At 37.8% G+C, this 16162-nt stretch overlaps 1 protein-coding gene across 1 annotated transcript; it reads left to right on the top strand.

Annotated features, from left to right (window-relative positions):
• Positions 1 to 3405: 3405 nt before the first annotated feature.
• Positions 3406 to 15779, top strand: DECR1 (2,4-dienoyl CoA reductase 1, mitochondrial). Its single transcript, XM_010144008.1, has 10 exons — positions 3406 to 3447; positions 4530 to 4732; positions 5701 to 5758; positions 5907 to 5993; positions 8398 to 8545; positions 11418 to 11517; positions 12792 to 12864; positions 14950 to 15096; positions 15426 to 15488; positions 15587 to 15779. Exons 1-10 carry the CDS (start codon positions 3406 to 3408, stop codon positions 15644 to 15646), a joined length of 981 nt encoding a protein of 326 aa, XP_010142310.1. The 3' UTR covers positions 15647 to 15779.
• Positions 15780 to 16162: the final 383 nt, after the last annotated feature.

Below are 16162 nucleotides of genomic sequence, written 5' to 3' on the forward strand. Positions count from 1 at the left end.
AGTGGGGCTCCGGCTGCTGCGGTTTGAGGAAACAGCCGAAACGTCTTACGAGAGTGGGGACACCCCTCGGTTCTCCTCAGCGGGGGCGCGAGCTGTGCCGCCCCTGTCCGACCCGGAGCCCTCGCAGAGATGCGGACTGTATTGCCCGGCCATGGGCCCCTGTGCCAGTGCAGGGCAGTTCCCGTCTCTCTCTCATTTCAGTACAGGTTGCGGAGGCATTGGTGTCGCCCTTTGATCCCGATAGCAAAGTCAGGTGTTGCGGTGTAGGTACAGGGCTTTAGCAGTGCCATGGCTGACCCGTGTGGGTGTTGCCGAAGGCCGTTTCTAGTGAGTTCTCCCCAAAGCACAGTGCTTCTTGGCCGTGATTGCTTGTGTGCTTCAGAGAGGGCCTTCTGCAGTAAGTTCATGATTCACTTTCGCCTCCGGGTGAGGGTTTTGGTCTCTTCGTTGTTTGTTGGTTGTTTTCATATCTCTTTTTTCTTTAAATATCTCTTTACACCTGAGGTTTAATTCAAAATCTTGACCTTAAATAGTGGAATGAGTGGATCCTGTCATGGAAGCACCTTGTGCAAGCTAGTAATGAGATGATAGCAATCTTGTGTTAAGGTTGGACAATTATACCAACTTCACTAGCTGCTTGAGATCATTACAGTATTTTATGAGTCTTGGTGCAGTCTTCCTGCCTGCCCCTGCTGTAGCCTGTTCCCTCAACCTCATTCCCCAAGCAGGAAGAAGGCTGCTTGCATGGTTTCTGCAGTGCTGAGGAAGAGGAGTGGGCTGTGTCCATCAGTATTAGGGCGTCTGATCAGGGAGAATCACTGCATAGAGATCATCTCTGTATACTGGAGGAAGGGGGACTCCAAATGCTGTCTTGATTTGCAGTCTCTGCTGTGAGCTAAAGTTCTCCAGAGGGAGCCCTTCTCTCTCCCTGCATAGCTGAAGGTGAGATGAGATGAGTAGGGGACTACTGTGAAAGACCTGAAAGAGGATCCTCACACACCCCTGTCCTGGAAGCTTAATAGTATTCTAGTACACTGTGAAAATATGCAAATTTTATTTCTGTTGGGAGGATTAAAAAAAATAAAATCATTATTTTACAGACCGGTGGCAGATCTCATCTGTAGAATTTTGTTATTTCAGAAAAGTGTTGTGATACTTGGATTTTCCTTTTGGTGTGCCCGTGTTCCTGACGGCCACCTTTGGTTTATTTTGTGAGAGTCTTTTGCATGTAGGTGAAGTCCCAGAAAGAATCCCTGAAGTACACATTTAATATAAGTGCTGTAGGACTTGTTGCACTGCTTTACTTTTGTGATAATTTTAGTTTAGTTTGAGCTTTACTTTCTTAATTTTGTTCTACTAGTGCCCACAATTCTTCTTTACTCTTAAGTTTTTGTTTCAACATTTCTTTGGAATATGTGCTCCATTAAACTGGCAGTGTAATTCCATGGTTTTTCTGATTTCACCTGTGTTACTCGTGTGCAAATGTATTGTCACACAGAAAGGTTCACATGCACACTTTCTCAGGCCAGCTTTAAGCTCTGTGAAACCCTTATCCCTGTGCACTATAGCTGTGTCAAGTACAGTTTATTCAGCTACCACTAAAATCCAGGTGGGATGGTTTGAGTAGGAAGGGACCTTAAAGATCATCTAGTTCCAACCCCGCAGCCATGGGCAGGGACACATTCCACTAGACCAGGCAGCTCAAAGCCCCATCCAGCCTGGCCTTGAACACTTCCAGGGATGGGGTATCCACAGCCTCTCTGGGCAACATGTTCCAGTGCCTCACCATGCTCACAGTGAAAATTTCTTCCTTACATCTAATCTGAATCTACCCTCTTTCAGTTTAAAGCCGTTACTCTTTGTCCTGTCATACATGCCCTTGTAAAGGGTCCCTCTCCATCTTTATTATAGGCTCCCTTTAAGTACTGGAAGGCTGCTATAAGGTCTTCCCGGAGCCTCCTCCAGGCTGAATAACCCCAACTCTCTGATCCTGCCATCACAGGAGAGGTACTCTAGCCCTCTGATCATCTTCATGGCCCTCCTCCGGACTCTCTCAAACAGGTCCTTGTCCTTACGCTGGGGCCCCCAGAGCTGAACACAGTACTGCAGAGGGGTCTCATGAGCAGAGCAGAGCTCAGAGGGGGAATCTCCTCCCTTGGGCTGCTGGTCATGATTGTTTTGATGCAGCCTGGGATGCGGTTGGCTTCCTGGGCCACAGGCGTGCATTGCCAAGGCATGAGCTTCTCATCAATCAACACCCTCAAGTCCTTCTCCACAGGACTGCTCTCAATCCACTCATATTGCAGCCTGTGTTTATGCTTGGGCTTGCCCTGACCCCTGTGCAGGACCTTGCTCTCAATCCTGCTGTCCATGTTGTCTGCAAAGATGTTACACAGTGCCAGTCCCAGTACTGACCCGTGAGTAATGCTGCTCATCACTGATCTCTGCTTGGACATCGAACCGTTGATTGATGCAACTTTTTAAGTGTGACCAGCCAGCCAGTTCCTTATCCGCTGAGTGGTCCATCTGTCAAATCCATGTCTCTCCAGTTTAGAGACAAGGATGTTGTGAGGGATGGTGTCAAATGCTTCACAGAAGCTCAGGCAGCTGATGTCAGTTGCTCTTCCCTTATCTACCAATGCTGTAACTCCATTGTAAAAAGGTCTCTTAGTGTTGAAAATTAAGTCAATAAATAGAACAGTAAGTTGTAGTATTTTTACTATTTTAAAATAACCTCTTTTTGTCTCCACCTATTGAACAGTTGTATGTTTTTATTAACACCACCATACAAGAGCAAACTTTCAGTCTTTCCTAAAATTATAGTACAATTTTTTGTTTTCAAATAAACACATTAAAGGCACAAGTACTAATTAGTATTAGAGAAAATAAATATATTCGAATTTTTTGCACATCAAAATTAAAAATAATCTAGTTTTGCCATACTTAGAAGTGTTTGGAGTTACAAGTTAAGGTAACTTTTGTAACCTAAATAATTTGGGAATGTCTAAATTATTAGTGTAGTAGTTCTGTCCCAAATCATTTAATTCAATATTTAGGTTAGTCTTGAGTTAGTTTGGTGTTTCAGGATGCTAGAAATATCTTCTTGGCTATTTTTACTGTGGCTTTCTTGGAGACACGACAAATTTCGCATTGCATTAAAGGGATGTTTTCTTATTAATACAGATCACTATTAATGTGGATTACTGTAATAGTGAATTTTCTTCACTTTTCATGTATGTTTTTAAACACGTTCCAACCTTGTGACTTTTTGCAAGGACTGGTTTGTCAAGGGCTGATTTACTGTAAATGGTATTTCTGCTGTGACATGAGTGTAATGCTGATAACCAAACCTTGTACAATTTTGTTTGGGAGATAGCGTTGGTCTGCTTAGCAGCTCTTGTAACAATGGGACTGGTCTCATGGAGTTTGATTCTACCCCGTTCTCCGGTAAAGAATGTTTTGTGGACTACAGTAGTAAGGAATCAAAGCCTTGAAGCTACTACTGAACCTTTTGAATTTATAAATCATCATCATCATGGCTTGGCTTCACGAACGAAGATCTGAGAAGGGTTTTCCCCACGCTCACTGCAAGCGATGAGTGCACCCGTTAGGCCTGCACAGTGGATTTTTTTAGGTGAGGCGCAGCGTGCGCAGAACTGGCTCCACCCTTTACACCTGAGGTTCATCTGCCAGGGCCTAGCGAGCTTGGACGGTGACAGCGAAGTCCTCGGGTCACAGGCTTTGTTAGAGTGTCCTTCTCTTAGATGATGGATGCCTTACAAGGCTAAACGAGCTCCATCTGCCCGGGTTTGGAGTCAGAGTTGTCCTTCTCCTAGGATGGCTGCCCGAAGGCTAGTGAGCCCATCCTGCCCGTGGACACACTTTGTCTGACCCTTCAGCTGAGACCTGTCTGGCCTGGGAGACCCCACCGGAGGCACATGCCACCACCAGCACAGCTCTCAACCTCACAAGGGCACGCAAGCTCTTACCCCACGGCAAGGGGGTGCCTGTGAAAGAGTCGCTGCTCTACCTCCGGACATCACAGACCCGGGCACGGGGCGGCCGGGGCCTGCCGAGAACGGGAGTCCTGGAGGGGTGAATTTATAAATATGTACTCTCAAAATCACATGGATTTGTTGGGTCTAAAGTCCTTATGCAAGATGTACCGTACATATATGAATCTGAAACCCAAATCCTGCTGGGAGTCTGTAGTTAATTAGTACTGGTTTTCTACAGATTGTAGTAAGAGTGACAGACAGAAGAATAACTACCTTTCACAATAACAAAAATCACGATTAAAATATTTTTTAATAGTTCTCGAGTTGCAGTGGAAGGTGTAACAATTAGCTCAGGTGCTTTTGTATTCTAGTATTAGCATTTATGTGAAGGTCTGTTTGTTTTTTGTAGATTTGGTTTATAATAAGGCAATTATGGTTGTTACCTCCACTGTCACAGGAAAATCTAATCTTGTGTGACAGTCCTGTATACAGAAATGAGGAAAGACTAACTTTCCTCTTTTTTTCTTTCAGTTTTTCAGCCGTGGGCCAAGTGTGCTACATCAAGAGAACAGTGCACCGCAAGCCGCATTCTTTTCACCTCTTCAGAAAGTGATGTTGCTACCAAATACCTTTCAAGGGAAAGTGGCCTTTATAACTGGTGGAGGTACTGGGATTGGCAAAGGGATGACAACAACATTATCCAGTTTAGGTGCCACGTGTGTTATAGCGAGCAGGTAAATATTAGTGAAGATGTTTCAGAGCTTTCATATAGTACTGAATGCTGAGCAGATCTTTTTTTTTCTTCATAACGGATCTTGTTTTCTTCTTCATAAAATGGGTAGATTTATTCTATTTGCTATATTTCAGTACATTTTTAAATTATAATGTCGTATTATAAATACCAGGAACTGGCAGATCCATCTACAAGTGTCTAATGGTGTAACCAGCAGTAAGAATAAACTAAGCACGTTTCCATGAAATGCATCAGCAAAATAAACAACCCAGAATATTAGACATAAAATCAACTAAAGGCTAAAAGAGAATACAAAATAGAGATGGCCACTGTTGAACATTTTGACTGTGTTATTGCAGGTATTCTTGATACAAATTTGAATTGCAGTAAAGAATTAAAGCCATTCCTCTTAACTGTTGTGACCTTTAAAACAGCCCTGATTTTCTGTTATCAAAGATGATCTTTGTACTGTTTGCTTAAGTAGCACTACAGTAAAAACTAGAAAAATAATCTCCTTTTTAATCAAAATAAACAAAAGTGTTGTGATGTTTGTCTAAATAGTAGTTTAGATAATTCGGTTTTAAATCTGATTATGTGCATCCTTTCTAAAATTCTAGTAGAGTGGTAGCTAAAACTGAATTTGTTATGATTATGTACTTGGGATGGCAATGTTTTTTCTAGCTTACCATCTTTGATTAGCTTAAGGTAGTCTCTTATTGTAGTCACTTCTGAAGTCCTTACTGCACTGAAGTAGCAGTAAGGAAAAATTACGTAAATAGTTTTCTTTCAGAAAGTGACTAAATATAGTTTTTGTCTTAAAGCTCAGCAGCACACAGGTGCACATACACATATTAAATGATATTTTAAGCTTTAGCTCATATTTGCTCAGGAAAAAATGACCTAAATTTATTAATCTGAATTGTAAATGCATTTAATTGAAATTTAGTGGCATTATATTCTTATTTCCAGAAAGCTTGATGTTTTGAAAGGAACAGCAGCAGAAATTTCTTCTAAAACAGGTAATAAGGTAAGTTTTTACAGAATTGCTGATACAGTAGTTATTATGCTTTAAATTGTTATAGGATTGTTATGCATTTTTATGCTTCTGTGGACTGTTTTAATATATGAGTGGTAAGCTTCTGAAGTCTTACAGCTGCCTTTCCATTATTATACAGGTTCATGCCATCCAGTGTGATGTGAGAGATCCAGTTTCAGTTAAGAATGCTGTTGCCGAATTAATCCAAGTGGCAGGACATCCTGATGTAAGTGTTTAAGTGAAAGGGAAGAACTCCAGTCTTCATTACTGAAAATATTCCGCATAGTAGGTGTGAAGAAAATGACTGTGATAGAAGGTCAGTGGAATCTAAAAAGATAGTAAACAAAAAGTGGCCATACTTCAAGATAAAGGTAACATTCGCAGTTAGACACTGGCTACTCTATTCCTGTAGTTCTCAAAATACTTAGGAGTCAAATAGACAAAACGCTGCTGTCCTTACTTTAGGGAGCAACAGGTTGTTTGTAAACAGTAGAATAATTATGATAGAATTCTTTGAACAGAATATTGCCCTTAAATCCTTCTGAAAACATAACTTGCCTGAGTAACACCTCTCGGTTGTTGACAGAATGTTTCACAGATTGGAAATACAAGTAACCATAACCATCTTTGGTCATTGCTTAGCTTATTAAAATATACAAAGAAGGTTCCAACTTGTAAACTTAAGTTCTCATCAACTTAAGCATCTGTTTTTTCATAGTTTGGCACAAAACGCAGAGCTCTTTACATCAGACTTGCTTTGAGAAGGGTGGTCTGGTGGAGTCTGAACAATGATAGGAACCAAACCCTAATCTGATCCTGAGACAAACAGCTCAGATTCTGCTAGCTGACAAAGTGTGATGAAGGCATTAACATCGATATATAGGATATTCAGTGAGATTTAAAGTGTTTACTGTAGATTTAAAACTGTCATCTGTGTATTGTAGACACTTCACATTGACCAGTAGCTTCCTATAGACAAGGAAGAGAATGTACTGAATTCTAAATGTGGTAAGAAGCGGAGAAACGATTTCTCACAGCTATGTGCTGTAATTGTCCTATAAAGTAAGACAGCTCACTATTCTGATTTGTAGACAAAGTACTCCTGATACTGTTTTGAGTACTAGTTACGCAGGTTTTCTGCTAAAGCACATCATGACCTTCAGGTTCTAAGTGTGTGCAGAGAGCGAGAAAACTTCTTCTTACATGTGACATTTTAAGTACACCAGTGAATAAATACTGACTAAATACTTCCCATGACTTGTTCCTTATAAGCATTTCCTTTCCCTAATTTCACATGTTCAGTGTGTTTAAGAGACACTGCAGAGTAAATTGAATATCCAGTTCTTTTTGTCTAGTTTTAATCTTAGTGATAGGCATGACACATTAAGTTTATGAATACTCCAAGTCTGGGTATCACTGCCACTGGGCATGGGGCGAGATCTCAAAGGTAGACGTTAATGACAGTATGACATTCCTTCTGGCTCTGTCTGTTCATTCCCTCCCCAAGACTGTTAGTCCAATCAGAAAGCAATCAATCTCTTTTCCTATGGATTGTTTTGACAGTCATATATGTCTGCATACCTCTAAGACTGTACCATGCAGTTGTTAGTTCACTAGTTCTACTATTGTGTCTTTGCTATATTTATTCAGTGATTCAAGTAACATTCTCAGTATTTTTAGTTGTTTTTTTCTTCAGCACGTATGGAGGCCTTTAAGTTTGCCATCTATATGTATAATTTATATGGTATTTTATTTGTTTTATATTAATGCAGTATGTGCTGTGCTGTGCTGTGTTTCGTTACTGAAAATTCCAATGTCTTAATTTAGCCCAGAAGTTCTTCAGGACAAAGTCTTTGTTTTATGTGCAAACCTACTTTAATCTAGGTGCCATTCCATAAGTTATACACCATTTTATTGCTTCAGTGCCTTATATTACTATTAAATACACAAGATCTGGCCACATTAAGTTTTGGGTTAAAAACTGCTTGTGATGCTTAGTTCCCTTAAAAACACATATCTAACTTGCAAGCTTGAAAGATTAAGCAGGTGATGTATCGAAAGTATTCTCTGTCTAATTATTGTTTGTAGAAAGGCAACAAGTGACAGATAGACATCTATTAAAACAAAGTTTAGTACTAGTGCTTGCAGTTCACTAAATCGTAATATTCGATTGTCATGACTGATTATTAGATTTCCTGTTACACAACAGTTATCTACTCCAGACTTTATTCATCAAGTTACCTGAAACTTCTTTTGCTTTTATTCCCATGAATCCATTATATTAAATATGATATGTGACCTTGGAACTTGGCAGGGGGCAAACTTTTCTTTTAGGATACACTTGAGACACTGAGAAATAGTGACTTAAGTCACCCTCTACATTTACAGTTCCTCAATACTAGACTAGTAACTATAGCACTTTTGAAATGGAGCTCATTTTCTGTTAGTGATCCATATCTGTGCTGCAGATGTTAAAATTTCTGTTGAATTATTTTTCTCTCTCTCTCCCCCCCACCCCATACCTCATTTGATGATTTTATTTTACTTTTCTACCTGGAATAGCGTAGAAGTTCCTTGTAAATTCTTTGCTTTACTCTCAGGAAGAATTATTTTTCCTTCATGTGTTTCAGGTTGTCATAAACAACGCAGCTGGAAACTTTATTGCTCCTTCTGAACGACTTTCTGCTAATGCATGGAAAACGATAACTGATATTGTGCTTAATGGAACTGCTTTTGTAACTCTAGAAATTGGAAAGGAGCTCATTAAAGTAAAAAAAGGTATCTTAAGATAAATGGTAACTAAGCATTGTGACATTTAAGACATACGCTATTACTTCTTTTGTGTCTTCTATATCTATGTTGTTGGTTTCATTGAGCAACCGAACATGTGGCATTTATTGAAATGAACAGCAAGTCAGGACATTACTTTGATTTTTTTATCCTGATCCTAAATAAATAAAATTCACAGCTGCGGTGTTTGACTAATAGAGCTAGAGAAAATTACCTTTTGGCATGATCTGAAAAAGAATTTCAAGATTGAATCAATATTAGGTTTCATTTTCCCAGGTATAATTCTTAGTTCTAGATTACCTGGGAGTTCAGTCCAATATTTTAGCATCACCTTAAAAATATGATAGTTCTGTGTTACACTTTGGTCACCAAAGATTTACTTAACCAGATTATTGTCTTTAAGGGAAAGATAATGTATGCCCTTCTATGAACCGCTTTAGTTTACATTATCTTCTAGGTATGAATTGTAAAACATTGAGATTATTTTTTGGTCAGAATGATACCATTGCAAATAGCATTTAAAAGCAGTGAAATGTATTCTGGTTTTCCATGTGCCCTCACTTCTGAATCCTGTTTTCTAAGTACAGCCACGGTGTTGAAATAATCCTTTTGTGTTCACACTGTATTTCTCTTAACTCGTGAATTAGTTGAATTTTGAATTTCTTGTAAACTCCTCTCCAAAAAGTACTCAGTGGGTTTATACTGTTTAATGATAACAATATGAAGTTAATATTGTTTCAATAAGTCTGTAACCCTTTTGGTCAGTTGACAAGGTATCCCCCACATATATTTTAGCAACACAGGAAGAAAATCATTGTAGCGCTAGTATCCTCACATTAAAAACCCATCCCCAACTCTGGCTTAATACATCATTACAGCAAACTAGTTTTCTTTGTGGTCTTCCAGATACATGCAGTGTCTCCTTAAAGTAATGTGAAATACAGATTTTGAAATGCCTTTGTTCTGCTGTTGTTGAATGAAAAACTACTTTCCTTGCTTCCACCCTCAAATTTGGCAAAATCCAGAAGTCACTGACCCTTTGTTGTCTCACTTCCTATTACTTCTAAGCTCCAAAAACTCGTGAATCTCTGTTCCTACTGCTTGCATGCCTTCATTCTGTGGGATTCTGTCTAGCAAGTAAGACTTTTTATTTAAGGCTGAGACATGTTTTTGCAAGTACGTGAAGAGTACCTGTTTGTACTCTCATTCTCCACCTTCATTTTCTTGTTACTTGCTTGGTTTTTTTAGCTTGAGCAGACATCTTAGCTTCTGAAGTGATGGAGTTGCTTCCCAGTGCAAATGTTTTAGAACAGTCTGTGAGGATGCTATATATCCGGCTGTTGCTAGAACACTGACACATCCTTTAGGTCTGCCATGTGACCTGCATTAAGCCTAATTTAGGAAATAATAAAAGTGCTCTGCTTTTAGACTCTAAATGTGTGCTGGTGTTTAAGAGGGATTTGTAATCTGCTCGTGAGTCATGCACTGAAGTTTTTCAAAATGAGAGGAGTTAATTGGTTAGATATGGCGGATTGGTTAGATATTGGTTAGATATTATAAATATAGACTTCAGTAATAAAAATTGTGTATGCACTGAAGTATACTTTGAACTTCAGAGCTGTAAATTTGTCAGTCGTTCCTGCTTCTGTGTTAGGTTCACCCAAATGACCTCTATTTAACCTGTTTAATTCTGCAAAATGTATAATTAACAATCCACTCTAGATAACCTCAAAGTTCGTCTGTGTATTTTTTTGCCTGTGCTGATTTTTCCTTTTCAAAGTCTCTCCCTGTAGGCTACTTTTTTATAAATACGGTCCATGGTTTCTGCTGGCATTTCTGTCTGCATTTGCTTATGGTTCTCTTTAGTTTCTCTTGTGTAACATTACCATCATTTTTTAACTGAGTCTCTACTTCATTGTCACATACATTCTATCAGTAATGTATATCATTTTAGAAGTATCCCTTGGGTAGCTATTCTAATTAAATTATTTTTAAAATACAGTAAGTAGAACAGTTATTTTAGTTACTGTGGCGTAAGTAGAGGACTGTAATCCCTTGTCCTCCATTTCCCAGTTAACAGTAAGTTCAGGCTAGTCATTGATCAGACAATTCGAATTTGCAGGCTTTTGTAAAAGAAAGATTAACTAAACAGTTGCAGTTCCTTTATTTTTCATGTTTTTGCAAGATCTGTTATAAAATACAACATACAAAAGAAAGCAGTCTTCTTATAACATTTTGTTGTGATAATAAGGGGAAAAAGTGATGTAGGTTAACTTTGTTGTAAGCTCTACTGCAGAAAAAGCTTCTGAAAATTTCTTTAAAAACCTTTTCTGCATAAACTTTAATGCAGGCCCTAAACTGTGTCATTTTAAGATTATGAGCGACCTCGTTAATGCTGATTTTTTTATTATTTTTTTTCTTTATTCAGCCAGGAGTTGATGAAATTCAGGCAAATTACCTGGTTAGTGACTACTAGGCTAGGGCAGCTTCTAAAAGATGCTGCAAGATCTTAGGTCTTCATTCCAGTTAGACTGATTTGCCCATGTAAATACATTATCAACAGAAGTCTGAGGGTTTACACCTTTGGAGCCTAATCAATAGCTATTTACACTTACATGAAAAAACTTAACATTTATGAAAAAGAGGGAACTGAAATAAACAAGCTTAAAAGCAGAGCTTCCAAGACTAGGTTTTTAAAATATCCGCTTACAACTTAAAGTGAAATGGCATCCCTAACTCTTGAGCTGCAAACTTCTGTACCACTGACGTTGCTTTTACCTTAAGTTCAGAGTTTGATCTTCCTGCATTTTTTGTTTTTTTGGTGTGGGTTTTTTTAAAAAAATGTTTTTACAACTTCCAGGGGCAGCATTCCTGGCTATTACAACAATTTATGCAGAGAGTGGTTCAGGATTTGTGTTGCCGAGCGCCTCTGCCAAAGCTGGTATAGAAGCAATGAGCAAGTGAGTAGTAAAGCAAAATGTGTGTTCTGCTTTTCATATCCTTGAGATAAGGTAATAGGTCTTATAAAAATGGAGCTGGTTGGTGTAGTCCTCCTGTTCTGTTGTCTCATGAGAACCTTCCAGCCTCCAGTATCCTACCAAGAAAATAGTACACTGACAGATTGTTACAGAAGTTCCTATGATGGTTTTTATCACAAGAATGAGTGGGTGATTTTTGTCACAAGGACAAGATAAGGACCAGTGGAACTACTACTTTTGGCAACAGCAGTTCTAAAGTTTCAATTACAGTTTCAATAATCAGATTCTCTTGCATTCTCCTAGGCAAACTAGTGCTCAGACAGTTAAAGGAACTGTTCGAGGTCAGTAGTGCCGTCTGCTTTCTTTTGTCTGAGGAAAAGATGTGTTTGTATTTGATTGCCGTATACTGTTGCTTCACCTCTCTAGTTTCATAAAGAAATGAATTTCCTGTCACTATTTTAAGTCTGCAGTTACACTTATTTCAGAACAGTATTATGTGACGTGTCCATGTTACTCAGCAAACAAAATTATTTCTATCGTTATTAACTATAGGACTGTCCTTCATAACAAATAGATCCTCCTCTGCACTTTGGCAGAAGGAATTGAGTCGTTTGGCTGCCTTTTAGTAACTGGGATTCTTGATCCAGAAGAAAAATGAGGGCATGAGCTATGATCCTGATTTCTGTTCTGTTCTGTAGAGCTGCAACTGCACCATGTACTTTCCAGAGACTATATGACCCAGCTAATTGATTCACTGTGGTAGACAATCTGTCTGAAGTACTGCTTATGCAGAGACAATGTTGCCATAAAGCAGAATTATTCTACTGGTCCCATTTTAGAATAGAACCTCTTTTGCGTTATTTCAAATGATCTAATGTGAGACCTATGTTGAAAATGTTGGAAGTTTATGTTTGTGGGACAATCTGGATCACCAGAGAAAGAAGGTGGCCTAACAGTTTTTCGTCAAGGAGTTTAGGTGCAAAAAGCTTGTTTGATTTGTGAGGGAGAAAAAATTGCTCCTTATATTGCTTGATCTATGATGCATCTGTTAAATCAATATTCCCGTGTTCACGAATGTCAGGTTTATTCTTCTACAAAATGGTTTTGTTAAGAAGAAAAGACCACCTTAAGTAGAAATGCCTGTTTCAGGAAAATTCTAGTATTTGCACATTTGATTAAGTTTTTTTTTTTTTCTGACTAGCATTGTTAAAATACTGTGTTTAAAATATTGATGCATTCTGTTAATAAATTTTTAGGTCTCTTGCTGCTGAATGGGGTAAATATGGCATGAGATTCAATGTGATTCAACCAGGTCCAATAAAAACAAAGGTACATAGCATGAAGTGCAACACAGCCTTGAATATGCTTTGTAGTACAGACTTAACTTTAAGATCGTCTAACCTTTTCTATAACTGTTAAATTCAAGTATGATTTTCTTGGTAGACAAGACTGTGCTGGAATATTGAATACTTCCCAATTCTTTTGTAAAATAGAATTTCTTGAACTTCTGAAACTTGCCACTTCCCCTTCTACTGCACTAATATAAAAGAAACCTTTCTCTAGTGTTTCAAAGAAATTATAGGTTAAAATATTTAATGTTGATTCTTATAAACTGCACATATCTAGTTCATCAAGTGAAGTGAATTCTTAAACTTGGCAGAGTAAAAGTGTCTATCTCTACCCCAACTCCTAATTTTTAAACAAAACGTCTCATCAGTTCCAAAATTTTCAGAATCTCTTTTAGGTATATGAGAACAGAATCTCACTATTTTTGTTGAAAATCACAAAATTAGAAAGAGATAAACTTAAGTCAGCTCTGATACAAGTGGAAAGGAGGACTGGAGGGTTTGAAGGAAGTAATCCAGACCAACTGGAACAGGAAGAAAAAGAGAAAGCAGTCTTGCAAGAGGAGAGAGGAGGATCCATGTCACATCGAAACAAAATATTACAATTATGAGCAGTAACAGCTAATAATGGTATTACTACTACTTGTAAAATGTTTCATGGTTGATTTTGTGGTTGTTTTGGGGGTAGGGATGGAGGGTGGCTTTTTTTTCTTTTTTTTTTCTTTTTTCCTGTTGTCAGTATTAGATGCTACACTGGGCAACTCAGTTTTACATTCTTTGACTGTAAAGAGAGATAAGAGGCAGTATCAGCAGGGTTATAAGAAACAACATTACAGATGAGACCACAAGTCTTCAAGGCCTTGTTTCTGCTTGATTTTTGAGCAAGAACAGAAGAAAAATGCTTAATGACATTTCTTCTTCGTATCACCAGCCTCTGACAGTCTCTGGACCAAGGAGTTTGATACAGTGATATCTCTTCATATTGTAATCATCTCAATGGAATCTTTTCTTCCATTGCTTTGTCCCATTCCCTTCTGAATCCATATAAACTTTTGGCATCCTCTATATCACATGATTCTCACAATTTTTGGCAAATGAACTACTTAAAATGTCAATATTGCTACTTCCCATTAATGTTTCTGATTTAAACTAATAGTGATCCCACTTGTGACACCATGTATTCTTGATAAAGTACTACATTTGCCATACTGGTTCCAAGTTTAAATTTCCCTAAAAGCATAAAAAGGCAGACTGGCTTTACTTAAAACAGCATATTGCAAAATCAAGGCTTTCTGCCTTAGGGGCTACATCCAAGTCTTTAAGAAACACTGTTGTAAGTCATGATACAAAAAGACAAAAAGTGTACAACTGCAATACTGTTAAGCTTATAAACGGGCATTTAAAAAACAGGTGAGAGAAAACTTCAAGTGGTGTGAGTACAGCCATGATGACATAAATTACAGTGTGCTTTAGGTCTCATAACTTCAGTAACTTAACATAAATGTTACTAACACATTTCTGATTTTGCACGTGGTTGTTTCCTTGTGGTGGAGTCAGGAAGAACGAAAAACCTATTCTATTTCCTATGCCATTTTAGTGACTTAGTTTAGTTCTATCCATTGCTGCAATATAACTGGATTTTTTTCTTTCCAGTTTTACTTACTCTATGTCACCTGTAATTTATTTCTGTCACTTTCTTGCTCCTCTCCCCTGCCCATGCAGCAATTTGAGTCTTGCTTACCTACTCAAATGTTTATCAGGAGTGTTTGGGGAACAGAGGTTATTTACTCTCTTTGTTTTTCATAGATAGATGGTGGGATGACTGTCCCAAGCATGTTAAATTCCAGATTATCATCCTCAGTAGATGCATATCAGTGCAACAGGGAAAAACTGCTTCTTGTTTCCTCCTTTCTTCTTTTTCCTCCTGCTGACAAAGAGGACATAGTTTACTCACAAATGTTAACTTTCATATTATTTAGGTGGAGTCAAATCTCTGTTGGATTTAATTTCTGACATAGTTACAACATTTTAAAATTATTTTTTTGGTAATGTTTCTCTTAACTCTCAGGGTGCTTTTAGCCGCCTTGACCCAACAGGCACATTTGAGAAAAAAATAATTGAGAGGATTCCCTGTGGTCGTCTGGGAACTGTAGAGGAAATTGCAAATATTGCTGCCTATCTCTGCAGTGACTATGCAAGCTGGGTTAATGGAGCGGTGAGTTTTGGTTGATCTTATTTATCAACTAACATGATGATGGTCTGAGCTTTGAAATTTTTTTCTGAGTTGAAATTTTTTAAAGCCCTGGTTTCAAAAATGAAAGAAAAACCGTTACTTTGCAATTCTTTACATGCATTATTAACCTTTTAATTGTAATGCGTGGTTGTTGGTACCTTTAAAAAGAATGTTTAAAACTGATTAAATTACATTATTTCAAACACGTTTTTTTCTGATCCAAAACAATAAAAGTTACTTTGACAGTTTATAAACAAGGGAATGCTACAGAAAACCCGCTATTACTGATATACTGCTTACGCTTTTTCTAGGTTATTAGAATGGACGGTGGAGAATATGTTTCTATGGCAGGGGAATTCAATGATTTGAAGGAGGTATTACATTCCTTGCTTGCTATTTTATGTTCAAACAAAATACTTAGATGTGTAATTATTAGGTGGAATTCCAATAAAACACTCTTCTCTTTTATTAGGTTACCAAAGAGCAGTGGGACATGATGGAAGCAATGATTAGAAAAACAAAAGGCTCTTAAAGTATGTAACTGTATGATGGAGACTTGGAAATGAACTGCTATTTTTTCAAGCATATTTAGAAATAACAAATTGAGAAATAGCCTTCAAAATCTTTTGTATGCTAATTTCAATAAAATATTTTAAATAGTCATATTTTGAATATACTATGTATATTTTTCCCATCTACAATCTAATCTGTTGCCAGTAGTGAAAACAATTGTTCACTGAATGCTGTTGTTCTTTATGTTATGCCTTTTATAGCCTTGCCGTGGTCTACAATCAGCTTTTTATAATATTTCAGAGGATTTTTTGTTACTCAGAAATATGCAAGTGTCTTTTACTACCGTAATTCCAGTAACGTTTCAAGACTATCATAACTGAATGTAATTGTTAATCTGGGGAAAAACTAAGAAATTAAGCCTTAATCTTCACACTTCATTAATAAATCTTAAACTTGCAAATAACAAAGTTTCAAGTTCTCAGCAGGACTGCATACACTGGGAAAGAATGTAACTCCTGTGGTTACTTACAAAATC

This window comes from Buceros rhinoceros, unplaced genomic scaffold, assembly GCF_000710305.1.
Source record: "Buceros rhinoceros silvestris isolate BGI_N320 unplaced genomic scaffold, ASM71030v1 scaffold7159, whole genome shotgun sequence".
Taxonomy (NCBI): domain Eukaryota; kingdom Metazoa; phylum Chordata; class Aves; order Bucerotiformes; family Bucerotidae; genus Buceros; species Buceros rhinoceros.

Excerpts from the sequence above, each read along its gene's own strand:
- DECR1 (XM_010144008.1), top strand. The coding sequence starts at position 3,406 with ATGGGACTGGTCTCATGGAGTTTGATTCTACCCCGTTCTCCG. Across the intron at positions 5,759-5,906 it reads CTTCTAAAACAGGTAATAAG|GTTCATGCCATCCAGTGTGA; the intron begins GTAAGTTTTTAC and ends ATTATTATACAG. Across the intron at positions 15,489-15,586 it reads AATTCAATGATTTGAAGGAG|GTTACCAAAGAGCAGTGGGA; the intron begins GTATTACATTCC and ends CTCTTTTATTAG.